Below are 22,812 nucleotides of genomic sequence, written 5' to 3' on the forward strand. Positions count from 1 at the left end.
CCCCTAAGGCCCACCCGAACCCTCCGCCACCGTTTGCCCAAGCATCCTAGTCTAATCGGAAGAAGTTTCAAGTATCAAGTGTTCGAATGATCCCGGCAGCCCACGGCTCACCCCATCAGACGTCCCATCACAGTCATTCATTATAAAGCAGCCTCCATCGTACATGTGTCGCCTACATCCCCTCATCAACGACAGTCCGTCCAGCTCTTCCTCTTGAGCCTGCTCAGTTGTCATGATACGCCAACACCCATGTTCTAGTCTCTTGATGTTGTCTCTGGAAATGGACGGGGTCGTCGAAGACCAGGTTCAGATCCCCCCAGGCATTGGATGGAAGGGGGTGCCCGACAAGTCGCCGCTGCCCTTCGAGAGGTTTCGCGCTGCCAACCGGGAATGTTTCACCGCAATTGGATCAAACCTGGTCAGGACATGTGACCAATTGGCCAGGCGCTATTGCCACAGCAGGGAGGGTAGGGTTCGCCGTGATCGGTCCTCTAACGGTCACTCGATCTGGGCCGAAGAGCCCCGCGATAGGCTAATGAATGTGCCTTCTATGTGTGGACCTACTCGGCAGATACGGCTCCGGGTTGCTTGGCCACTACCTCTCGAGCATAGAACTCGACTAGCATGGTCGCATATGCTTCCAGGTCTTCCACTGGAACGGCAAGTCGGAAGTCGTTGAGAAGGAGGAACTGAAGCTCAAGGTGGTTGAGCTCAACAAGTGGCAGTCCGCCCACCTAGGAATGATGTGTTAGCAATCAAGGAACACGAAACAGGGTGTGATTGACGGTTGGAAGGGGAAGGCGGGGGGGCCATACCTTAGCATATCTCGAGTTTGTGTAGAAGACATCGGAGAAGAACTTGCTAGCGCATGTCACACCAGAAATAATGAGTCGATGAATGTTGAAGCTATCGACAACGAAGTATGTCGCGGCGGCGAGAGGGGAGTGTTCGCCCGAGGCTGAAGTCCCCCGGTTGCTACTCTGGCGGCTTGGGCGACTCGAGTGGTCCTCCATGTCCTCGTCATCGTCTGCGAGATCTGAATCACTCTCGTCCGAATCATCTGAACCATCATCATGCATGGGTGTGTCGGTAGAATTTACTCGCTCGGTCTGGGTCTGTTGACGTGCCTCCTCGCTCCTCATGACCAAATCGTTGACTCGCTCCGTCATCCGGTCAAAGTAGACAAGCAAGCTGAGGAACACCTCGTATGTCGTCGGGCAGTACTTGTGTATTCGAGAAAGGTAGCTGAGGATGGTGATGGCGGGAACATTCTTGCCGTGGAAGGCAAGAACCGAGTGGTTCAGTGGGGAAATAGGGCTCCCGCTGGTGTCAGCCGACTGGTTGGCCTGCTGCTGGTGAGCCACATTGCGCTGCATGGCGTCATGCTGCAGGTCGTTTGTGGTTGTGATCTTGGTCAACAGGGCTGCGACCATCTCGATGATGTCGCCGATCGGCATTCCGCTGATCTCATACTTCATCTGCTGGAGGGGCGGGTCGTTGAGGATGCCGGATCCATTGCCAGACAGTAGGTCGGCGCTTGCCAGGCTTTGGATGTGAGCGAGGTCGCGAATGTGAATGACGGTCTGTTCCGGCTGCGGCGTCGGCTGGGAGGCGGTTCCACCAGAGAGGGCCAAGGACGAGGAGGGTATTTTGAAGTCGTCGGAAGAGGGTGAGGGTTGTTGGGCGGCGTTGGTGGGGGTCCGGCCGGAACGTGGGGCCTGGCCTAAGGGGACAGAGTCCCTCGCGTCAGATGCCATAGACGAGCTGGTCCCATCCTCGACGGCGACAGGACCGGTAGCAGCAGAAGGCGACGAGGACGGCGGCGGGGATGGGAATCGCGAAGCTCCGCCGGTCGCGGACACGTGGGCGGCTCCGTGGCCCCCAGGCGCCGTCGCTGGCGCAGAGACTGACGCTGACGTAGACACAGTGACGGTAGCAGGCGCGGGCGACGATGCGGCTGGCTGTGCGTTGTTGCTAGAGTATTCGGTAACAGAGTCGGGGCGCTGGGCTCGCGGCGTAGAGGAGTGTCGTGACCTGCTCCCGGAGCGATAAGACGAAGACGAATCGTGGGAGTGCTGGTGTTGGATAGAGGGGTTGGCTATCATGGTCTGGAAGTGGGAGGGATCTGAGACGAAGTCGCCAATCACAGCAGCCATAACATTTCTGGCGGGCGCAGCAAAGTTGAAGACGAGGAACGGAGGTAAACAGAATTAAAGACAACCGGGGGCTATCTTGTCTTGTCGCAGATATTCGTCGAGGGGTAAAGAATCGCGGACGGTCGCGCGGCTGCAAGCGGCGAAACGGGAGGGATTAGCTTGAGGTATGGGAATATTATTTGTCGGGGTGGCGGTCGATCGGGGGAGGAGGAGGCGGAGGCGGGGGACACGCAGAGACAGGTCTAAAAGGAGGCGATGACGACGGCAGTGGCCAAGTCAAATGGAGGGATCGATGTGGGATCTCGGCGGAGAGGGGAGGGGAGAAAGAGGAGGAGGAGACAGAAACGGCCCGGTGGGTGGAGAAGGTCTCGTCGGCAAGACGAGACTCAGAGGGCAGAAAACGGCAAGCGAGAGGGAGACCGAGAGACCGAGAGACCGAGATCAAGTCGGAGGTCAGAGGTCAGAGGTCAGAGGTCAGAAGAGGCGGAGTGTGAACGAGGGGAGAGTGGGAGAGGGAGAACCAAGGTCAGTCAGCCTGGTGCGGCGGTGGTGGTAAGTGGTGAGTGATGAGTGGTCAAGCGGGCGTCGTCCAGTGGGCGGGCTTCGAGCAGGTTGGTGGTGAGTGGCTCAGCGGGGAGTGGCTCAGAAGAGGGGAGGGAGTGCCCGGCGTGTGCAGTCTTCAGTGGGTTAGGTACCTAAGGTAGGCCGTAACCCGCCCAGCAGATGCCCCTCGTGGGTACCTAGCGCACCGGGTACTGGTAGACTGCAGACTGGTAGACTGAAGAACTAGCAGGTTGGGAGGCTTGGGGCTTGGGTAGCGGAGAACCCAGCAAACAGCCCCCAGCGGCGGACATCCCAGCGGATGCGCGGGCACAAGAGGATAAGCGGACAAGCGTCCAGGAAACTGAGGCGACAATGACTCTGGGGGGCGCTCTCTGGGGGCGCTCGCTGGCGCCGACTCAAGCGCCCCGACAAAAACTCGGGATGCGCGACAACGGAGCCGGAGACAGGCCGACGACTCGAATCAACTCGGTGTTAGTTGCGCGCCCTCTGATTGGTGCACCGGTGCCGCAACACGGCAAGCCTCCTCAAGGAGTCAGGGTACCGGTATGAGAGTTTTTCTGCTTTCTTTTTCTGGGTTTCCAGGTCCACTGCCTCTTTATTCCCTCGTGGAACCCGTCGAACAAGACAGAGAAGCCATTCTGTGTGGCCCTTCTGGCGGGGTGGCGTTCCTTGGGGCGTTCCTTGGATCCTCTTCGTCGTGGTGCTACCGAGTGCTCCAAGTATTGGCCGTGGTGAGTGTCTCAGGGCCAAAGTAGACGGCTGGCAGTTTCAGGCACGAGATGTCGAGATATTGAGAAGCACCATACCACGGCTGCAAGCACTGGCGGTGAAGCATGCTGCATCACACAGGTGTAGCTTAAGCAACCCGCGGCCGTCGTGGCGTGCAGAGTGCATCACCACGATGCAGGGTGCCGACGTCACGGCCCCTTGCAATCACCCATTCTCTCATCCTGATCTCCCTCTGCGCCTGTGCCTCATGCTTCTCTCTTTCTTGCCCTTCCTCTCCCTCGGTTTGGCAGCGAATAAATGTCCACGGATGTTTCCGACCCATGTCTCTCGGCCCGGCGGGCTTCACACCGCGGTTGATGTCGGAGACATGGTAATTTGCGGGCGACGAAAGGACGGGGAAATAAGCAGTGCAAGGGTGGCAGCAAGGACAACCATCAAGCTCGGGAATGGGAAACATAATGCAGGATGCAGTAGGTAGTTACGATCGACATGGGAAAAGCAGGGAGATCACAGGAACCAAGGAAATTTACCCACTCACCCAAATTCCGATGTGTTTGTGGACGGGGTTTGGATTCTCAAATCTGCCAGAAAGAGCCCAAGCAAAGCAATAAAGATGCAATGCAATGCGGTCCCAGAGGAAGGTCTGATATAAACGGCGACGAGGTGTAGCTAAAGCCCCGGAGTCTTAGGGTCTGTACCTCGGGCAGCTTAATAGTCGGCAACGGGCCGCGACCGCTTTAAGTCCCGCGAAGCGCGTCAAGGACCCCTGGACTTTACAAGAGTGAAAGATTCCGATGGCGTGTGTGTGTGCGCACTTGTGAGTTTGTGAGGGCCGGTGACGGCGACGGCGACGGGAACGGCGATGGGCGGTCGGCAGCAGGTGAGGACGAAGTGGCTCCGTTTAAGAATGGAGTGATGGAACGCTCCACCAAAAACCAGACGACGCAGACAGCGCGAGACGGAGGAGGCGGCGGTGGTGGACGCTGCAGCTGCTTATGTTGCTACTGTGCTGCTAATATTTCTCAGCTGCAGGAGAGGCGGGGCTGCGACTGGGAGAAGGTTGGTGAAGAAGGGAATGGGAGGCGACGTGATGGAGACGATGGATATTGGGCTGCGGCGCTGATCTGTCGCCTGACAGAAAGGTGCCGGTGATGCCGGTAGTGGCAGTGGCAGTGGAAGTAAGAATGTCAGTGACTGAATACTAGCAGAAACCAAGTGTTCTCTCTCATCCAAAGCCCTGCTACTGATTATGTAGCAAACACCGGTGATAACAATCGAGATAATGACAGTTGACCAGCCACGTCAGGAGCCGATGGTGTGAATCTACTGTCACGGTGATTCCCAGGGACAGTTCACACAAGGCTCGGTCGACGAAAGCAGCTTGGTCTGAGAGGCCGGCCTGGTCCGTCCGCTGCTGGACCGGTTTCGATCTGGATCTGGACGGCCTTGTTACTTAAGTTAGATGATGGGGTCCGTCCCGCCAAACAGAAATGAATGGCCTGTCGATAGTGGCTCCAGCTTGGTGCTTGGGTGTGGTTTGGAGTGGAGAGCGTGAGGCGGGTTTGATCAAAGTCAGCTGGTTGGAGGGGAATGGGGTGCACCCCGCCAGTGATGTGGATGTATTCGTAGCTGACCAAGGGTAATGATAACTACAAGAGGTGAAGCGCGTGAATTATTAGTCTCGGTGGTGCTGAAATGCAAGACGATATTCCCAAGTCCGAGGCGATGGGACTCGGGATGGACACCAAAGTTACTTCGTGCCTTCCTTGCTGCTTCCTTTCTTCGATCCTGCCTGCCTATTGACCCTGATTGCATTCCCTCGTGCTTTAGTCCGTACATGGGACGGACACGCACCCGGCGCTGCCACACTGCAGAGCTCCTGCCTGTTATCTGCCCAGCAGCACCCTCCCTCCTGCAGGCAAGAAAACCTGCTGCGAGGAAATCCCAGCTCCAAAACGGGTCGTGTATGACTTGCAAGCTTTCTTTATTCCGGCTTTGAGTTCCGTACCTTAGCTAGGTACCTAGGTAGATAGGTGCCTAGGTACCTAGAAACCCCAGAGCTGCCTCAGAAACATACACGCCGCCGTGGCACAGGTTTCTGTGGTTAGATGCCGTAAGACCTGGTACTGGCACTCCCATTCTGGGCAGGTTCCCCTCCCAAAAAAGCCAAGGCGCAACATCAGCCAAAGCTTGTCGCACGTGGGCAAGCTCCCAGTCCGCCGCCGCCTTCGAGATCCGGGTCCCGGGGCGGGAGTGACATGCGCATAAAGTACCGCGAGTACGGAGTACATGGTCGGTCATCACTGTACGTATCCGCAAGGTACTCGCCGCTGTGAGACAAGCCGCACTCCGTCTGGACTCAGGGGGACTCAACACTCGCACAAGCAATGGGATAAGTTAACTTAGGGGAAGTGGCCGGTTCCGAAAGCGAGCATGCACGGCCCGGAGACGGAGGCGGGAACAAGGACATGCATCGCTCCGAGACACGGTGTATCATCAAGGTCATGGTCCTGTTGATGGTCGTCGTGGGACTAAGAAAATGGGGAGCCGGTGTACCGGTGACCAGGGCAGTGTAGTTACCTACTGTACATCACCCAGGGCCCGCGCCTCAATCGACCATGTCGACCAGGGATCAACAGCAGCGAGTGATAAGACGCGCGAACAGGACTGGACGATCGAGGCCGTTCAGAACTTCAGGTTGGGCTGGGAACAGGATCAGTGGTCCGGGGGTTCGTTTCAGCAACCACAACCTCCAGTCGTCATCATCCCTACATCACCATACATCGTATATCCGGCACCACCACCAACCATCACCAACACCACTCCTAATGGTGACCCATGCTAGACTACTCCATACCGTAATTGAAGCCGGTCAACAAACCTTTGGCTTTTCCCCTGCGCAAGGCTCCTTCCCCGCGGTCCCTGTCTGTATCAACACCATCCATTGCCACGCGAGACATGTTCCTCCATTGCGGCACTCCATACCTAGTAATAAACCACAGCCGCCGTGTACTACGTTGTTCTTCGCACACTGCGCTGTAACCTCGTCCTCCCCGTTATCGCCATAGTTCCCCCCTCAAAGCCGCATCCATTCCCCTTACGTATCAAATTCCCATCACGTCTTCGCCTCACCCAAACGACATGCAGGACATGGGCAAACCCAACAACTCTGTCCGCCCATGGCCCAATCTCCTCCCCCATTGCCCTCACGCCCTTCTCTTCCCGTCTCGCGTCCACACAAGTGCCCGATCCGGCCGCTCACTTCCTTCATCGCGATTGTAAAAGGCATCAATCCTTCCCCTCCCGTGTATCCATGACGCAAACCTCAGCGTGCAACGCATCTCACCGCTTGCTAAATTACACACAACGACGACAGTAACTGGCCAACCACAACCTCCTTTGTCCCATTCGTTCCCGTTCCCGTTGTCGCAGCTCATGCCGCCAAACCACCCATCTCTTTCTCCAGCACAAATCCCGGCCACACATAAACGTCCCTCCGGCCACATGCCGTGCCACAGCCATCACCTCCCCTGCAACCCTTGCTCGACACATCCCCCATCCTATATTGCGTCTTTCCCCAGCTTACCAGACTCATCGATTGCTTCCTCTGATGCGTCTCGGCCTCATTTGTCGCGCGTAACCCACACCTCCTGCAGCCACCCCCCCCTCCATGCCAAGGTACAGCTCGAGCCCACAGTCTCCTCTTTCACCGCTCTTCGGAGGCTTCGTCGCAATTCTCAGCCTTGACGGTGCTTTTGTGGAGGGGTTTTCTTGTTAGGCCCCTGTCCGCCTCACCTCACCTCGCACATACTCCATACTGGTGCTGTAAATCGTTCCTAGTCCTTCCCAGATAACAACCTGGAGGAGTGAATGGAAGCATGGAAGGACCCGGCGGCCCGCAGCGCCCCCTCCCCCGGTGCCGTTCCGCTCCCATAGTGGATCCCCATTTGTGCATTGCAAGTCTCGGTAAATGCTCTTTCATCATTGATCCGATTATCTAGTGTACAGCGCCGACTGTTTTCTAGCCTTCAACCGCAAGCCTCTTGTCTCTTGTCTCTTCAGTATCTGTTATTTCTGATCTGCTTGTCGGCGTTTCTTCTACCCCTCCTTGACGTGACTTGCCGAGTTCCGTAGAGCCCCAGCTTCCACGATCACTCTCTTCCTCGCCCTTCACTGGTGCCGCACCGCGTAATCCGTGTCCGGCAAGTACAAGTGGCGGTCCGCGCCGTTCTTGGTCAGCACAACCATTCGGATGACACCACCAGAGCTGCCATCCCACTTGATGGCCTCTCTCAATGCTCCTTTGACAAAGTCGACTGCTTCAGCCTCCTCCATACCCTCTTCCCAGTTCGCATCGCAGTAACCGTAGATGTACGTCGATCCGGAACCACCGATGGCGTAGGCCTGCTTGTGGAGGGAACCGCCCAGGGGAATCGAGTATACCTGTCCACCGAATCGCTCATCCCATCCAGCAATAATAAGTCCAGCCCTGTTGATATCTCGTCAATTTCCCGGTCCATCTCAAGTGAGGGGCACAGGCATCTGCGACTTACGACAAGCGGTCCTTGTTGGAATAGCAAATCTCCTGGAAGATGGAGGCCGCAGTCTGCGTCATGGGCGGTTTGCCGTTCTGCATCGCAAAGAGTCCCAGCTGATATTGCACGATATCGGCAACAGCCTGCGTGTCAGCGGCCGAGCCAGATCGGCAGCACCAGATGGTGTCGTGTACTCTCGTCAACTTGTCCGTCACTCGGTTCGCAATGTAAGATCCGGTCGTGGTTCGGGAATCAGCTCCTACACGCACTGTTAGTAATCGGATTCCCACTCTCGAGATCGACTTCCATACCCAGAATGACTCCATCCTTGAAGGTAACCGCCATACTACCATCTTGTTAGGGTATCGTGACGTGGGGTAACGAGGGAGACATACATCGAGGTACCCAAGCTGGCCGTCTGTTAGCATAATCCCACGGGAAGAGGGGGAATGGGGCACTTACTTCACCTCGCCCTTCTTCAACCGATCCATATCGACGTGGATTCCATCTGGAAGCATTCCGTAAGCTTCAATGACCACGATGCCAGATATCACGAGCTCCAAACTCACCCTCGTTCAACACTCCAGCGTGACCGAATTCCATGATGACTGGTCGTAGAGTTTCTGTATGCTCGGTGGGTTAGGTGCGGTATCGAACAGGAAATTATGAAGCTAGTTGTGTGGTGTTTCGTCGTCGTCGTTGTTGTCCGTTGCTTGCGGAAGGCTGGAGCTCATGTTGAGCTCAGGCAGCTCTGAACGCGCAGCCGCGCTACGACCCACTTCAGTGTCATGTGGAATGTCACGTGGTTTTGCCTTTCCAAGCCAGTGCCTGTGGCGACGTTAAAACATGTCCCAAGGAATTGAATATAGTCGAGCAGTCCATAGTTATGGTGGCAAGACTTACAAGACAGTGTTGTTCCGATGTTCTGTCGTATTTAAAATGCATGCGCGTGGAGGGTACAATAGCGGAAGTGATGGGTTGCGCCTGTTACAGAACACGTCGCCCCAGGTCATTCTATATAATCTGGCGGTCTGGTCCCGCCAGAGCCGGGTTATTCTCTACCGGAACGCCCATGTTGATGATCCAAACAAGTACTCGTACATATTCCCTCAGTGTTTGTGCAGCTCTGGGTCAGGTCCCTCGCCCTGCGCGCTCTCGGAACCCTTATCTCCTTTGCCTCCCTCCACTCCTTGGACTCCCTCCTTCTTCTTATCATCGCCACACCCGCAATCGTAAAAGTCGCCAATCTTATTACAGTCGAACAAAGGTTTGTGCACCTTCTCGTTGACGATGTTGTGCATGAAGCAGAGCCATCCCGCGGCCGCGTTGCGACTGCTGGTCTGGGGTGGGTACTCAACCAAGAGTCCACGGAAGTGTTTGGCACACTGGCCACACGGGTATAGGCGGGCGAAAAGGTGCATGAAGGTCTCCAGCGCCATGCGATCGTCTTTTGAGGGTTCGTCGGGGAAACGCGACATCATCGTGTGAAGGAACTTCCACGTGGCATGACCAAGCTCGGCCCTGTTGAAGAAGCGCTGTCAGCAACTGATGTCTTCGCGGAAGAACAGGGACTTACTTGAGCGTAGCATTCTCTAGGCGAGGCGCAATGGACTCGCCTTCCAGGAAACCCGTAGGGATGGCATTGAGATCAACCACAAATTCGGACTTCTCGTTCGCTTTCAGGGGCTCGCCAGCAGGTGCCTTCGCGAAGCCAGGAACTGCGCTCCCTGATGGGCCGGAGAAGAGGTAGGACAGAGTACAGAAAGCCACGAGGACTAAGACAAAAGTCAGGGTGAGGTGCTGTCGTCGAGCCATGGTTAGGGAGTGGAATGGAGGATGATCCTCCGTGAAGGTCGATGGTTCATGGCTCCCTTAAGATAAAACCGTCCCACGTTCGAGAATGGGCCGCGCCGCTGCATCAGGCGAGGCTGCCGGGGGTTCTTGCACCATTGAACCAATAGCGGCGATGTTGGGCCAATAGCCTGGTGGCCTGAGGCGCGGCCTATGGGTTCATGGAGGGGTCTTTAAGCGTGTGGGGCCGGGCGTCGCCGGGCCCGATGCATGTGGATCCCCGCCTAGGTACGTCCGATGGTGGCTGTTTGCGGACGCCTGAGAGTACCTCAAAGTTTCCGTCCTCCCGGCCGCAATTTGGAACTCAATATCCAAATCCTATGCTGCAGGCTTAATTATCTTTTGTTTCACAATTTCAGGTTCTGCCTTGTTATGCAACAATCAACCCAATAAAACTCAGGGGAGAGGAACGCTTGCGCCTACCCTAGAGCCTGCTGGGTTTTTCTCTCAGGTTTCGTGTGTTATCTGATAATATATCTTCAGGGACCTGGGTTTCGTCGTTTGTGTTTGTGTTTTTTTTTATTTGTGTCGTTATATGGTCTTCCTATAGTGCCGGGACTCTCCGCGTTTGATCTGCGATATGTCTGACAGCGGTTGATGGACATTGTTATGAAGGCGACTAGCCGCGATGCTTCACAAAAGGAATCTCAACTGCCAATGAAAAAAGGAAACTGATGAACCAATACAACCCAAAGACGATCATAAGATATATACGCTACATCACTCATTACCGAAGGAGCATTGGCGGTCCCATTCGATATGTGCAGCCTCTGAACATTAATGCACAGTGCTGGACTTTCCAGTATGCACCCCGGGAACCTGTCCTCGTACCCGGTAGGACCACTGGCAATATGCATGCCTCGTAGTTATTGGGAGAATATTTAATTTATGAGTGAAGTAGGGTTTCCTGGGCTGCGTTGGTCTCCCCATAGGAGTACGAGGTGGACAAGTGTCGTAGGTCTAGCCCATGGGAGCAGACAAGAACACTGCTTACTCACAAGACCACAACCACCAAAGCAAACTGGATAAGTATTATGCACCACTCGGACAACATGAACAGCCCCCAAAAGACATCGAAATATACCAACAAAGACACAAACAACATGCTCTATGCAAGTGTATTGAAGAGCCTACCCTATATTGTAGAAGGATGTTGATCGTCCCAGGGAGTAAGAGGACCAATGGACCATCAAATTGTGTCAAGATCAATGTGACCAAATAGTATAATCGAAAGCTGACAGACAAGAAAAATAAGAAGAGAAAGAAAAATGCAAGAGCCGTGGAAACGGATATGCAGATTATAGGTATGTCCCACTCGGGCTTTTTCCTAGGTTAGTAGACGTAAGATATACTATAGACTTTGCTTCAAGTAGGATGAAGCAAATTTCAATAAATCAATCATTGTATTATCGCATTGAACGGAGAAGTTCAGATCATGCAGTATATGATATTGGATCTCGAGGGTGTGGAATGATCATGCTGACAGTTCACCGCCAACCACGACAACAATAGGTTGGCACGTGAGCGCTGGAAGCGTAACTACTGAGAGGGAAGAGATAAAAGTATATGACGAAATGGAAGCATATCACAAAATTACCGGGGATTATGGGAAAATAGGGGAGTGATTGGTGGCGATATAGTTGCACTGGACATATCAAAGCCGGCTCGTCACAACCTCGAGTATGAATCGGAGACGAACAGCCACGGCGGGAAGATGAGCAAACATAAAAGCCAACAAAACGCCCAAATTGAGGTGATATTGGAGCACGACTAACGAGCCATTGAATGCTTATAATTTGTCTTGGCGTTCGTCCTTGATATACCGGAGATCCTGCGAGCTACCATGATTGATCACAAGGCAATGTCTGACAAGACCTCACGGCGTTTCCTCAAGACAAGTATTCAACACTGAGCCTGAGTTCTCCCGTCCTTATCTTTTACCAGTACCTCAACTGTCTTGAGCATCCCATCACATAGTTGTTAGCGTGCGTATAGTAATCAATCTCCCTATTATTCATGAAACGCAGAGCAACAAACGCAAATTGAAATACCGGTGATTCACAGCCTGTGCCTCGGAGGGACAATGAACTGCGACTACGCACTGGCTGTTGGGTGCTAATGGTGGATACCACGATCTGGACTCAGTAGTTCGACGGGGTTGCGATGCTTCATCCTGCGACTTGCCCCAACTCGACATTCCAATGCTACTCCGGCTCTGACCGACCAACCATCCAGCCCCTCCCCCGCCCGCGAAAGGAATTCTCCTCATCGTCATTGATGTCTAAGGGCCTCCAACTTGGAAGGGACGACCATTCCTGCAAAGAGGGGTAGAACAAAGGCCTCCGTCTTGCTTTGTGACGTATTACATTCCGGCGACTCGAAGAGCCGATTTACCTTCAGGGCGTGGGAATAGACGCCTGTTTCAGTCTCAACCGATTACCTGAACAGCGATGCAGTTGCGGAGGCGCAGCAGTGACTCGGCATGTGAGACCGAGTTTGGTTTCATTCGCTGGGAAATCATCGAGGTTCTCGACGAACATGGTGTAATTCATTGCATGGGAGTGACACAACGTGGCAAGAGTATAATCAATGGCTTCCTGGTCAATTGAAGGGAGACTAAAAATTGGTCGTAGAAAAAATATTTGCTTGGCAGCTCTCTCGTTCTAGGTGCCGGATGACTTTGTTGCTCGTCTCAGGAGGAAGCACGTTTTCAGATGTGTCACAGAGGCGCACACATGCAGCACTGATAGTGGCAAGGGATTATCCACTGAACAAGACAAGTCTGACGGTACATATTCATTGCTTCGGGAGGCGGCGAGACAACCAGTGGACCTCGAGAGATCAGCTGGCGGCGTTTGGAAACTGAACACTCGCTACATGAAGTGGTGGCTCAGGCGAGACAGGAGACGACGAGGAACTGTCTCAGGACAGACTTCGCGTACCCGCCATAGCTCGCTCAGGCTGGACTAGATAATTCGAGACTACCAACGGGGGCGGACGAATCCGTGTGGCCTGAAGTCGTCGGGTTTGGACTGACCAAGTGTCTCAGGCAGAGCCAGACGGACATAGTACGAGTGAACTTACACACGACCAACAAAGCCAGTGACGCGCCTGGCGATAGCGCGAGTGGTGAGATGGGCCAGAGCGCGCATTCTAGCTCAGCTTCCGATTTTAGATTCTATTAGACCCTGGAACAGTGGGAGACGGTTTGACCAGCGGGCGACGGGGAGTGGTAGTGGTGGTACCGGTGGATGGATGGTGGACGTGGTGGTGGAGTGAGCAGGTGTGGCGGCCAGCGCCAGACACCATCTTCAGGTGGTGGCCGATGCCACGATGGGCTAACATGGCGGCAAGGGATTACAGGGGGAAACCTATTTCAAGAGGCTAGCTGTCTCCGTGCTTCCGGTCCGCAACCAGATGTGACGGACGAGTTCTTAGAGTTAGGAAATAGGAGGAAATAGGAAATAGTAAATAGGGTAAACGGTAAATGAGCCGCAGGACAGAGAAACACGGCCGATACCTATGTCCGATCGTGGAGTCGTGAACCAGCCTGGTGGTGGAAGCCAAGGACAAGAGCGCGTTAGGGTCAGCAATAGTCGCTGACACCCGCTGGAGCTACAGGGAGCTACAGGGACCGGCTTGTCAGCTCGCAGCCAAATTGGGGGAGACCATCCCGATCGGGTTCAAGGCTTTGGAGCTACTCTCGTATTGGGGTGACGGCAGAGCCACAGGTTGGCCAAGGCGCTTGAGGAAATGGCCATTTACACTCAAGGTCGTGTGGATTGTCGTCGACAGTGCATGCTTCAGGTGAGTCGGAGAGCCGGAGGGGGAGGGGGACTGGGGAGATCCCAATACAAGCCATTGTAGGAAGGCCGATAGTAGTAGGATGCGGGTAGCAGCTGGTATGGGGACGGCCAGAATGGGATGGAATTCAGGTGGACTAGCTTGGGTCTGGTTGCGACGGGCTCCGTATCTGCAAAGATCGTCGTGTCTATGTATAGAAGCCGCAGCGAAGAAACAAGAAACACAGCGGTGGACGAACAAGAGGGCAGGGGGGTACGGGCTGAAGATGCAGAAACACTCTCCCACCGTCCTCGTCGCTTTCGGGAAATAGAGGTTCGCGGGGCGGGTATGCGGAGATTTTCGATCAGCGCGAGCCCGTCCATATTACATCGTACATTGAATAGTGAGTGACCAGTGCCGGAGAAGTGGTAGTAGTAGGCCAGATGTATGTATGGCTGGCAGCCTGAGGTGACATTTGTGAAGCTGAGAAGAGATTGAGACGAGACGAGACGAGACGAGACCCGACCAGACCCGACCAGACGCAGACAAGCGGTTTGTTGTTATTGTGACATGTGCGTGGGCATTATTTGTGCCACCTTCGACACTATACCTGAGCCATTACAATAACCTTTGAGAGCGAGCCATTTCGTGAGTGCTCCCTCTGGTGACCAGTCAAATGGCAAAAGCAAACGAGCCAAGACCGGCAGCGTCGGCAGCGGATGAGAACGGGAAGACCTAACAAACTCTGCTGCCGTGCCGTACGCCAGAGACACACGAAGCCCCATCATCCATGTGCCGAACGAAGAAAAGAAAAGATGACACTGACAAGCGGGAGATGGGACGCGCAATTTCGGGGACCGAAGGGGAGCCCACCAAAAGGGGGGGACGTTGGTGTCTCTTCGTAATGTGCTCGTTGCGTCCACGTGGAGTCGTGGAATTCGCTGCGACATGCCATGTGCTGGACTGCACCCCGTACTGTACTGTACTGTCTGGGTCGGTGGGCTTGCTTATGGGTGTGCCCGGGAGAGCCACCAGAGCGAGCCACTGGAGAACTGGAGAGTCACTGGAGAGTCACCGGAGAGCCACAGCATACGTATGCGCTGCGCCGTTTGTATGCTGCTGCGTAGGTATGTACCCCATGTGATTATGTGTGTGCTGCCGAGCTGAGATTTATTGACGATATTGGCCTGGACAGCTGCTTTGTGCAGAGCATCTCGTCCTGCAATGTGTCTGCCTTTCATGTCTTGCTCAGCGCAGTCATCAGCCACGCATCGGATATTGAGCAGCCTCAATCAGATCTTGTGATGCCCCTGGGTACTTACATACCCAGAGGTTGGCGCCTCGGCTTGGGCTACCTACCTAGAAGCGTGCGCGTCTCAATGCCTCAGGTATCATTTTGTGCTGCCTGATATTTATCAGTTTTGCCGGGATGAAGCCCCATGCACGTGCATATTTGCCTTTGTCCACAACTTTGACTTTCTTCTTTGTCCTCACTTCACTCATTCTCCGACAGACACAAACCCACGGTTGTACCGGTACTGTTGGCAGTCGGGGAACATGGAACTAGGACGACAGATAATTAAAGGCCCAAGCCTCAGTGGCGCCTCGAGACGAGCTAAGGCGTCCCTGTCGCGCCCCCATTCGCCTCTGTTCCTGGCTTGCGGCGCCATGCACACGGGGTGGCTCCTCGGCAGGCGTTCAAGTGGTCCCTCAGTGGACCTCCCGACAAGGGTTCCGTTCAATTTTCCAAGGTTCTGCCAACCGGCAGACTGACTCTTGAAGGTTAACCATCCGAGATACAAGAGAGTGCTGTTAGAGATACATGGGCTGTGGTGGGACAGCTGCAGACGGGAAAGTATCGCCGACGTCCAGCCTTGTACCGTTATGCCGCCTGACCGCGTGCAAAACGCTTGCGAAGGGTTCCATCTCGCATCATCCTCACCACCCGCACCCGCACCCGCGCCGTCCATTCCAGGATCGAATGTCCGATCTTACCAGCCCAGCTCGCCGGTACGTACCCTTAGACGCTGTCCCCTACAGCTGGCACTTGACATTAGCGGCGTTCTATTACCCGCTCAATTCTGCCATGGCGCTCGGAAATCGTGCGCCTCCAGTGGTTGCATCGAGCAAGGCCGGCCTGTTGGGCGTGACCTCAAGCGAGATGACCACTAATTCACCTGTTCATGCCGACCTCTGCCCTTGCGTCGTTCATCACCGGCCTCAATTGGCAGTACCAGGCCAGAAGAGAGGGCCATCTCCTGTGACCCCTTTCGAAGACTGCCCGGAGTCCGGCACAATGGGCTCCCTCTTGTCCTGAAGAACTACGGATTGTGAAACCGGAGGATCGCATTTTCCATGCCACGACTTGGATTGGAACCAAACGTGCAGGTACAGAGTGCCCTGCTTAACACCTCATGGAGCGCTGCACCCAACGCTGAGCTGGGCAGGTACCAACGTCCTACCCACAGCTAACACCTTTGACATGCGCCCATGATGTTCAAAGCTCAGTACAACGTCCGGTGCTGTACCGAAGAATGGACACCAGCCCTGCCTTGGCGTGCCGCACCATCATCCTATTGGGTGTAGGGTCACGATAACCCAGATCCTGGCCAATAGTTCGCGGCCATATCGATTCTTCCGCGCCTGTGCCCCTGGCACCAACTTGGAAATACCCACCCCTCTCTCAAGTCCACAAAGTCAAGGCCAACAGACCTCCGCGCTCCGCGCTCCGCCGACCCAACGCCCCGGCAGATGAGAGACACAGCCAGTGTTTGGGAGCGGACGCTACCACACGCCCCGTTGATTTCCACCAACGCAACCCATGATACAGAGAGCTTGGTTTACCAGGTGGTAGCCCTCCTTGCCTTGCCTTCAAGGGCCAAGAGTGCCAGACGTGTACGGCCATGGGGAATATGTACGAGCCAGGTGCCGACAGTGACCACGGAGAGAGACAAGAGAATGGAGGATTCCACAGCCGCCCTGTGCTATGTTTTTGCGCAGCACACTCTTTCCGTGACGCCGTCGTGCGTGGGAGACAGGGAACGAGCAATTAGCCACACCCTGGCACGCTCAAGCCCCTTGGTAGGCCGACCCCCTTCGACAATGCTCGTCTGCGCAATTTCCACGCCCGCCATGACTCTCTGGTCGCCCACCGTCACCACATTGCGTGCGTCTTTGTGCCTGGTGGAGGGTGGGCTAGCCTATGGTGGTGGGATCACTGTGCGTGTCGCTCCCTGCCCTGTCCGAACTTGTGCCTGTGCCTGAGCGAGTCACCAGAAGGAGCGGGCAACGGCGACAGCGGCGAGCAGCAAGTTCTCCGCCGGCAAAGCGACTGGGGTGAGGAAGGGGCTCCTGTTCATCCCTGCGTCTTTCTCTCCGTTTCTCTGCGTCGGCCCATCCACACGTCTCCCTCGATAGCGCGCGACTTGCACTACAAGGCCATAGTACACGTTGCGTGGCGTTCGCATGTACCGAAAGGTCTCGTATCTGCTCGGCCCGCCTCGTGTACCTCGTCACGCTGAGCGACTGTGGTGAGTCCATCCCAAGCCCCCCAGTCGAAAGCGCCCCAGAGGACCCCAGAGGGCCCCCCCGTTGATGGTCCATCCCATCGTCGCCCAAGGACCTGCGCCTCTCTCAATCCAAGCCTCTTCACCCTCGCACATGGCCTGGGCCACACCCGCCGCAGCACCCACTCCCATGCTCACTCTTGGCCATCTTCCTGTCTCTTGGGCTCTCCCCTAAACTTCACCCTCCCCCCTGCACTTCACACCCCATGTCCCTGTCGTGTTTCCATGCCTGCCATCTCCCCATTCGCCTTCATTCCTTCCATCCTCGCGTGGCCCTGTCGCCGTCCCTTCTTTTCTCCAGCCCTTTTCCTCCCCTTCCTCTCGTTCCCTCTCCACACCGACCTCACCTCCTCCGACAAGCTTCCAAGGCGTCGTCGTCCGTCCTCATCGATTCTCGACAGCGCCCCGCGCGTTCCAGCCGATCCTCGAGAACCGTTCCCGTCTTCCTCTGGTTGATGTCTGGCCGACAATAGGACCTCCGGAGGTCTCGCGGATAGCAAATGCCGGCAGATGAATGATTTCGACGCCCCCGCGATCCCATCCCATCAGATAACGACCAAACAAAGAAGCCAACACGGATAGTTCTCATTTTGACGACTTGCGCCTGTTTTGGATCCTCGTCGACGATTTCTCGTCAAGCCACTCCTTTTATCGTGCTTAAACACTCGCATATACATACGCTCCACGCAAACTATATGTGAGTCTCAACTGTTGTATTTCTGGCGCCTGGCAATGAAGTCGTTTGGAACACAGTACCAGCGGAGTGTCCACCGCTTGTGGTAATCGATATTGGGATGGTGACAAGCCAACTATCTCCAATATGCATTTGCGGCGGATTGGAGACCGAACGACTACAAGCCTTCGCATGACATTGTTTATTGACCACTGTGGACTGACAATGATTTGCAGATTACACTCGTTGACATCTATTGTCAAGTACATTCGCTGCATCTGTTCCTGACAGTGAGTCCTTTTCGGCTGCTCTAGGCTGTTGTATTTGCTAACCATATTGCTAGCATACCCACGTCTACAAGACGACCATCGTTACAACGTACATAAACCCCCCAAATTCAAGACAAGAAAAATGCTCCCCAAATCCTGGGCGTTGGCGGTTGCCTTTGCCTTTGCAACGACCGCCGTTGCAGATGGCAACCACAACCGCATCTATTTTCCCAGACAGATCAAGCGCGAGATTACCAACTCAACCATCACGACCAGCGAGAGCCGCACTGCTTCAGACTCCTCAACCTCTACCGACGGCTCAACGAGCTCAAAGCGACGGACCAGCATCGCTGACCTGATCTCTGATATCTCGAAATCCAAGTCTGACTCGATTGGCGCGACCGGTACCGTCCCCGCGATTATTCTCCAGCCCACCTCAAGCGACACCACGGCAGATGCTTCATCATCCGCAACGCGCGCCACTGCCTCCGATACCGACACTGGCATTTTGCTTGCTCCCACTGGTATCGTCACCGTCAGCGATACCGCGACCGAAGAGTCTGTCACAGAGACTGTCACAGACACTGCCACAGGAACCAAGTCGTCCGACTTATCGAAGACGACTTCGAGTGCTGCGGATAAGTCCAGCGAGACAGATGTTAAGTCGACGGATCCCGCCAGTACAGAGGAGGCTGCCTCCACCGCCGACAGCTCCGATGTTGCTTCAACGGAAGACTCTACGCAAGCCACAGCCACGCCGGAGGCTGATTCCACCACATCCGGCGACTCCAGCTCCACTTCCAAGACTTCGACCAAGGCGGCTGATGCAACGACATCGTCGGGCGACTCTACCTCCAAGGCGTCCTCGACCTCTGCTGCTGATCCCACGACGGCAGAGGATACTTCAGAGGCTGCCACCCAGAGCTCTGCAGCTGAGACCTCTGCTGCTCAGGTCTCTGAGACCAAGAGCGATGACTCTGCTACCACGGCCGAGGCAGAGGCAACCTCTTCCAGTGGTCTGCTGGATCCCGTTGAGACCCTTGTGAGCTCTCTTTTGGATGTCACCAGCAGCGCCGCGCCGGAGACCAAGACCAGTGCCGCTGCGGAGACCAAGACTAGTGCCCCTGTTGAGACTCAAACCAGTGCCCCCGTTGAGACTGACACCAGCGTCCCCGACGAGACTCAGACCAGTGTCCCCGTGGAGACACAGAGTACTGGCATTCTCCCATCCGTGACACTTGATCCCTCAGTCACGCTTCCCGTCGATGTTTCTACCTCAGCCGCCGAAGATCCTACTGGCACCACCGACGTTCCAGCTGTCACTGATACGTCCGACCCTACCCAGACTGGCTCTGCCGATATCACAGGAACTGCTTCATCAGACCCCAGTGTCACCGGCTCTGTCGAACCTACGGAGACAACTGGCCCGGCTGAGACCACGGTCCCTGAACCTACTGGTACCGATGCTACGGGAACAACAAACCCCACCGACACCACGGTTCCCACTGGCACCGATGCTACTGGCACGACAAACCCGACAGAGACTACGGTTCCTCCGGGTACCCAGACTACAGTTCCTCCTGGCACTGACACGACGGCTCCTCCTGGCACCGAAACTTCGATTCCTACCGGCACCGATGCCACGGGCACGACAAACCCCACTGACACGACAGTTGCTCCTGGCACCGAGACTTCGGTCCCTACTGGCACAGATGCTACGGGCACTACCGCGGTACCCACGGGCACGGATGCGACAGGAACGACAGTTCCTACCGACACAACTGGGAGTGCCGCCACCCCTAACACCACCAGCGCTCCGGATACTGCCACTGGCTCTGAGTCTATTACTGACCCCACGGCTACTGGTTCTGATGCCACTGGCCAGACAACTGGAACTATCGAGTCTGGCGTGAACTCCACAGCCGTTCAGGACTCGACTGGTACCCAGACTGCTTCCCAGGCTACTGATCTTCCCGCTACTGAGACCACCGGTGACTCCTCGGAGGCTACGGAGACTTCCCCCTCAACCGCTGTTGAGCAGCCGACGACCACGCTGGTTGTAATTCCTACGTCGGAGACAGAAGCGCCCACTTCAGTCGTTCAGTCGGCGGCCGAGCCTGTCACCAGCATTCAAGCCACGGCCACACTCAGCAACACTGAGGGCTGGCTTCCCACGACCATTGTCTTTGAGCCCACCAACACGAACCCGATGTCAACCTCGACGGCTACTAGCACGGGCCTGCCTGATAACATTCCCAAGGTTATCCTTCCAGATGATCCTGATCAGCCTGTTCCCGAAGGCACGACGCTTATCCAGATCGGATTCCTGTACCCTCTGAACTATCTTTTCGTGGCTAAGAATACCGTCGCTGCCGCCCAGATCTTTAAGTACCTGCCTGATGCCCTCGCCAATGGGGGTGGGTTCTCGACTGACCGTGTCCTGGTGACCAAGATTGCGCCATATGATACAAGGTCCAAGTGGGGATACGTCACTGCCATTGCTTCGGTTTACTACCCCGCGAACATGGTTGACACCCTCAGGATGGATCTCACCATGCCCAATTCCGCTCTCTACAACAATGACCAGGAGATTGTGCGAAACCTGACTTCTGTCATCAACACCAAGATTGACCTCCTCGGCAACAATGCTGAGAGCTCTTCTGGAAGTGGCAGCAGCTCTGATAACTCCGATACCAGCCAAAATGATGGATTCAGCAACAGTGGCACGGATAACCAGACCTCTAAGCAAAAGGCTACAGTCGCCGGTATTGCTATCGGTGCTCTCGGCTTGGCTGGTGTGTACGGTGCCGCCATGTTCCTCGTGGCCCGTCGATACAAGCGCAAGAAGCAACAGGGCCACCGCCGCGCTAGCTCGATTGGCAGCAGCCAAGCCTCGTCTGAGATGCGATATGCCGGTAATGGCAGCCCTGCTCTGATGGGTGGCGCTCTCCTTAGCCGAGACTTTTCATCCTACGGTGCTGCTGCGGGTGATCACGCCCGGCCCCAGTATGGCCGTAACAGCCATGGTAGCGGCCGCAGTGGCATGGGCAACTCTGCCCGAACGGCATACATCTCGCCTCCAGTTGCAGCTGAGAATTCTCTGGGCTGGAACTGATGAAACAAAGACGCCAATCTCCCTCGTCATTTGAACATCACATCTCAACTGCGCCATTTTCCCTTTTTTCAAATCTTTCACACTTCGATACCCTTCTTCGGTGGACCGACAACTACTCCAACCTGGTTCCCCTCTTTTGAGAAGGCACCGCTTTGCCAACGCAACGGGGCTCCGCCGACAGACCGCGATCATGAGCCTCGACGCGAAATGTTTTCTTTTAGCTATTTCTCCCCCTTTCCACAACCAAAAAAGGGCGAGAATCGCATTCCGGTATAGACTTGCGGGTCGGTTGCTCCGACCATCCATCATTACCTCCCAATGCCTGGCGCCACGCAAAGGGGTAGAGCCCCCCCCCATCGTTTACTATTATTCTTTTGGCTCCATCCTGGCGACCTGGGCATATTTTTTTAATGCTTTTGGTTCCCTTATTTTTATTCTTTTTCTCTCTGAGAACTCTGTGGTGGATAGGAAAGAGGTGGGATGGTCTGATGACAAGGCGTAAGGAGAGCGGTCTTGGGGAACTGAGAGGCAGCGATCAATGCCTTGGCTAGAAGATGGATTAGACTGATCCAGGTTAGGAGAAAGAGATAGAGACAGCGTGGGCGAACAGGTCCTGACAGGCATGTCGAAATGTACATTAGAGAGGGCCATTTGTATGGTATCCTCGGGTTGACATGGGTGGACGATTCGTGGCATGCTTGTACGCTTACGTGTGTTGGGACGGGACCACACCGGCCCGCGTGGGAGGAGTTGTGGTTGTTGGTTGCGGAAGTTGTTGAAGTCCAGCATATACCAATACGTTAAAACACCTAAAAAGAGACTATGGACTGATGAGACTATTTGGAGGGTGAGAAGCCATTCATCTCCGCGGTGTGCTTGGACTGTGAGGCAGTGTTGTCAGAAGCAGCTGGCGATGGCATGGCTATTTCCTGATTAGGACAGGGGCGGGCGCGAGAGAGGTTATGATAGGGCTGATGGATGGGTGGATGTGCTGCACAGCATCATCGATCTCCCGTACGACTCGGTGTGGAAGTGTGAGTGTTGGCTGTGCGTGGATGCTAGTTAGATCGGGGGCATTAAACTAGGCTGACAGGCTCTCGTGACTACGGATTTGTGGAGTGGGGACGGGAAGGGAAAATCATTGCATAAGGAGGCAGGGAGTAATTAGACAGGACTGGGAGTGATGGTGCCAGGAGGGGAAAAGGAGAGGTGGAAGCAGATGATGGCGTGGAGGGATTCCGGAGGGCAGCGCGTTGCGGCGGGCAAGCAGCCAAAGTGCCGTAGTGCGAGCCACGGAGTCAGCAGAGGCTACTACATAGTCATGGTACGTAGTAGAAACTAGCAAAGACTAGTGTAATTTCCCCTTGCAGAAACCTTGACGGTCGACGGCGCTATGGCGACGGCGCCAACGGTGCGGCGTAGTATTTCGCGGTCCATCCGAGGGTCTGGCCTCGGGGCCCTGGGTGATGTTTAGCCAGGGGCCCGGCGGGTGGTGTGGACGAGCGCCCGACAGCTGTGCACGGCGGACAGGCGAGAAACTAGATGGTGGCTCCGGTGGAGTAATAAATGCG

General features: G+C 55.3%; 8 protein-coding genes across 8 annotated transcripts; 3 read left to right on the plus strand and 5 right to left on the minus strand.

Annotated features, from left to right (window-relative positions):
* Nucleotides 1–560: 560 nt before the first annotated feature.
* On the minus strand, nt 561–2,105 carry BGZ61DRAFT_354585 (cyclin-domain-containing protein; the record flags this gene model as incomplete). Its single annotated transcript, XM_046240630.1, has 2 exons — nt 561–734; nt 816–2,105. The coding sequence occupies 2 exons, from the start codon at nt 2,103–2,105 to the stop codon at nt 561–563; spliced, it is 1,464 nt and encodes a 487-aa protein (XP_046103321.1).
* A 306-nt stretch (nt 2,106–2,411) lies between these two features.
* Nucleotides 2,412–3,455, plus strand: BGZ61DRAFT_479167 (uncharacterized protein; the record flags this gene model as incomplete). The annotated part of the gene is made up of 3 exons (XM_046249080.1): nt 2,412–2,708; nt 2,934–3,263; nt 3,303–3,455. The coding sequence occupies 3 exons, from the start codon at nt 2,412–2,414 to the stop codon at nt 3,453–3,455; spliced, it is 780 nt and encodes a 259-aa protein (XP_046103322.1).
* Nucleotides 3,456–5,707: 2,252 nt separating this feature from the next.
* BGZ61DRAFT_479168 (uncharacterized protein) lies at nt 5,708–6,294 on the plus strand (the record flags this gene model as incomplete). Its single annotated transcript, XM_046249081.1, has 2 exons — nt 5,708–5,754; nt 5,856–6,294. The coding sequence occupies 2 exons, from the start codon at nt 5,708–5,710 to the stop codon at nt 6,292–6,294; spliced, it is 486 nt and encodes a 161-aa protein (XP_046103323.1).
* A 146-nt stretch (nt 6,295–6,440) lies between these two features.
* On the plus strand, nt 6,441–7,291 carry BGZ61DRAFT_453967 (uncharacterized protein). The gene has a single exon (XM_046246138.1). The coding sequence runs from the start codon at nt 6,885–6,887 to the stop codon at nt 7,194–7,196; it is 312 nt and encodes a 103-aa protein (XP_046103324.1). The 5' UTR covers nt 6,441–6,884; the 3' UTR covers nt 7,197–7,291.
* A 119-nt stretch (nt 7,292–7,410) lies between these two features.
* Nucleotides 7,411–8,700, minus strand: BGZ61DRAFT_453968 (nucleophile aminohydrolase). The gene is made up of 6 exons (XM_046246139.1): nt 8,554–8,700; nt 8,447–8,492; nt 8,380–8,394; nt 8,296–8,330; nt 8,003–8,243; nt 7,411–7,938 (listed from the first exon to the last, which is right to left on the minus strand). The coding sequence occupies exons 1-6, from the start codon at nt 8,585–8,587 to the stop codon at nt 7,620–7,622; spliced, it is 690 nt and encodes a 229-aa protein (XP_046103325.1). The 5' UTR covers nt 8,588–8,700; the 3' UTR covers nt 7,411–7,619.
* A 249-nt stretch (nt 8,701–8,949) lies between these two features.
* On the minus strand, nt 8,950–10,014 carry BGZ61DRAFT_453972 (ERV/ALR sulfhydryl oxidase domain-containing protein). The gene is made up of 2 exons (XM_046246140.1): nt 9,561–10,014; nt 8,950–9,505 (listed from the first exon to the last, which is right to left on the minus strand). The coding sequence occupies exons 1-2, from the start codon at nt 9,797–9,799 to the stop codon at nt 9,094–9,096; spliced, it is 651 nt and encodes a 216-aa protein (XP_046103326.1). The 5' UTR covers nt 9,800–10,014; the 3' UTR covers nt 8,950–9,093.
* A 5,103-nt stretch (nt 10,015–15,117) lies between these two features.
* On the minus strand, nt 15,118–15,588 carry BGZ61DRAFT_547473 (uncharacterized protein; the record flags this gene model as incomplete). Its single annotated transcript, XM_046255361.1, has 1 exon — nt 15,118–15,588. The coding sequence occupies one exon, from the start codon at nt 15,586–15,588 to the stop codon at nt 15,118–15,120; it is 471 nt and encodes a 156-aa protein (XP_046103327.1).
* Nucleotides 15,589–20,912: 5,324 nt separating this feature from the next.
* Nucleotides 20,913–21,715, minus strand: BGZ61DRAFT_48969 (uncharacterized protein). Its single transcript, XM_046250240.1, has one exon. The coding sequence runs from the start codon at nt 21,596–21,598 to the stop codon at nt 21,092–21,094; it is 507 nt and encodes a 168-aa protein (XP_046103328.1). The 5' UTR covers nt 21,599–21,715; the 3' UTR covers nt 20,913–21,091.
* Between the last annotated feature and the right edge of the window lie 1,097 nt (nt 21,716–22,812).

Source organism: Ilyonectria robusta (genome assembly GCF_021365365.1).
Source record: "Ilyonectria robusta strain PMI_751 chromosome Unknown BGZ61scaffold_12, whole genome shotgun sequence".
In the NCBI taxonomy this organism is placed as follows: Eukaryota; Fungi; Ascomycota; class Sordariomycetes; order Hypocreales; family Nectriaceae; genus Ilyonectria; species Ilyonectria robusta.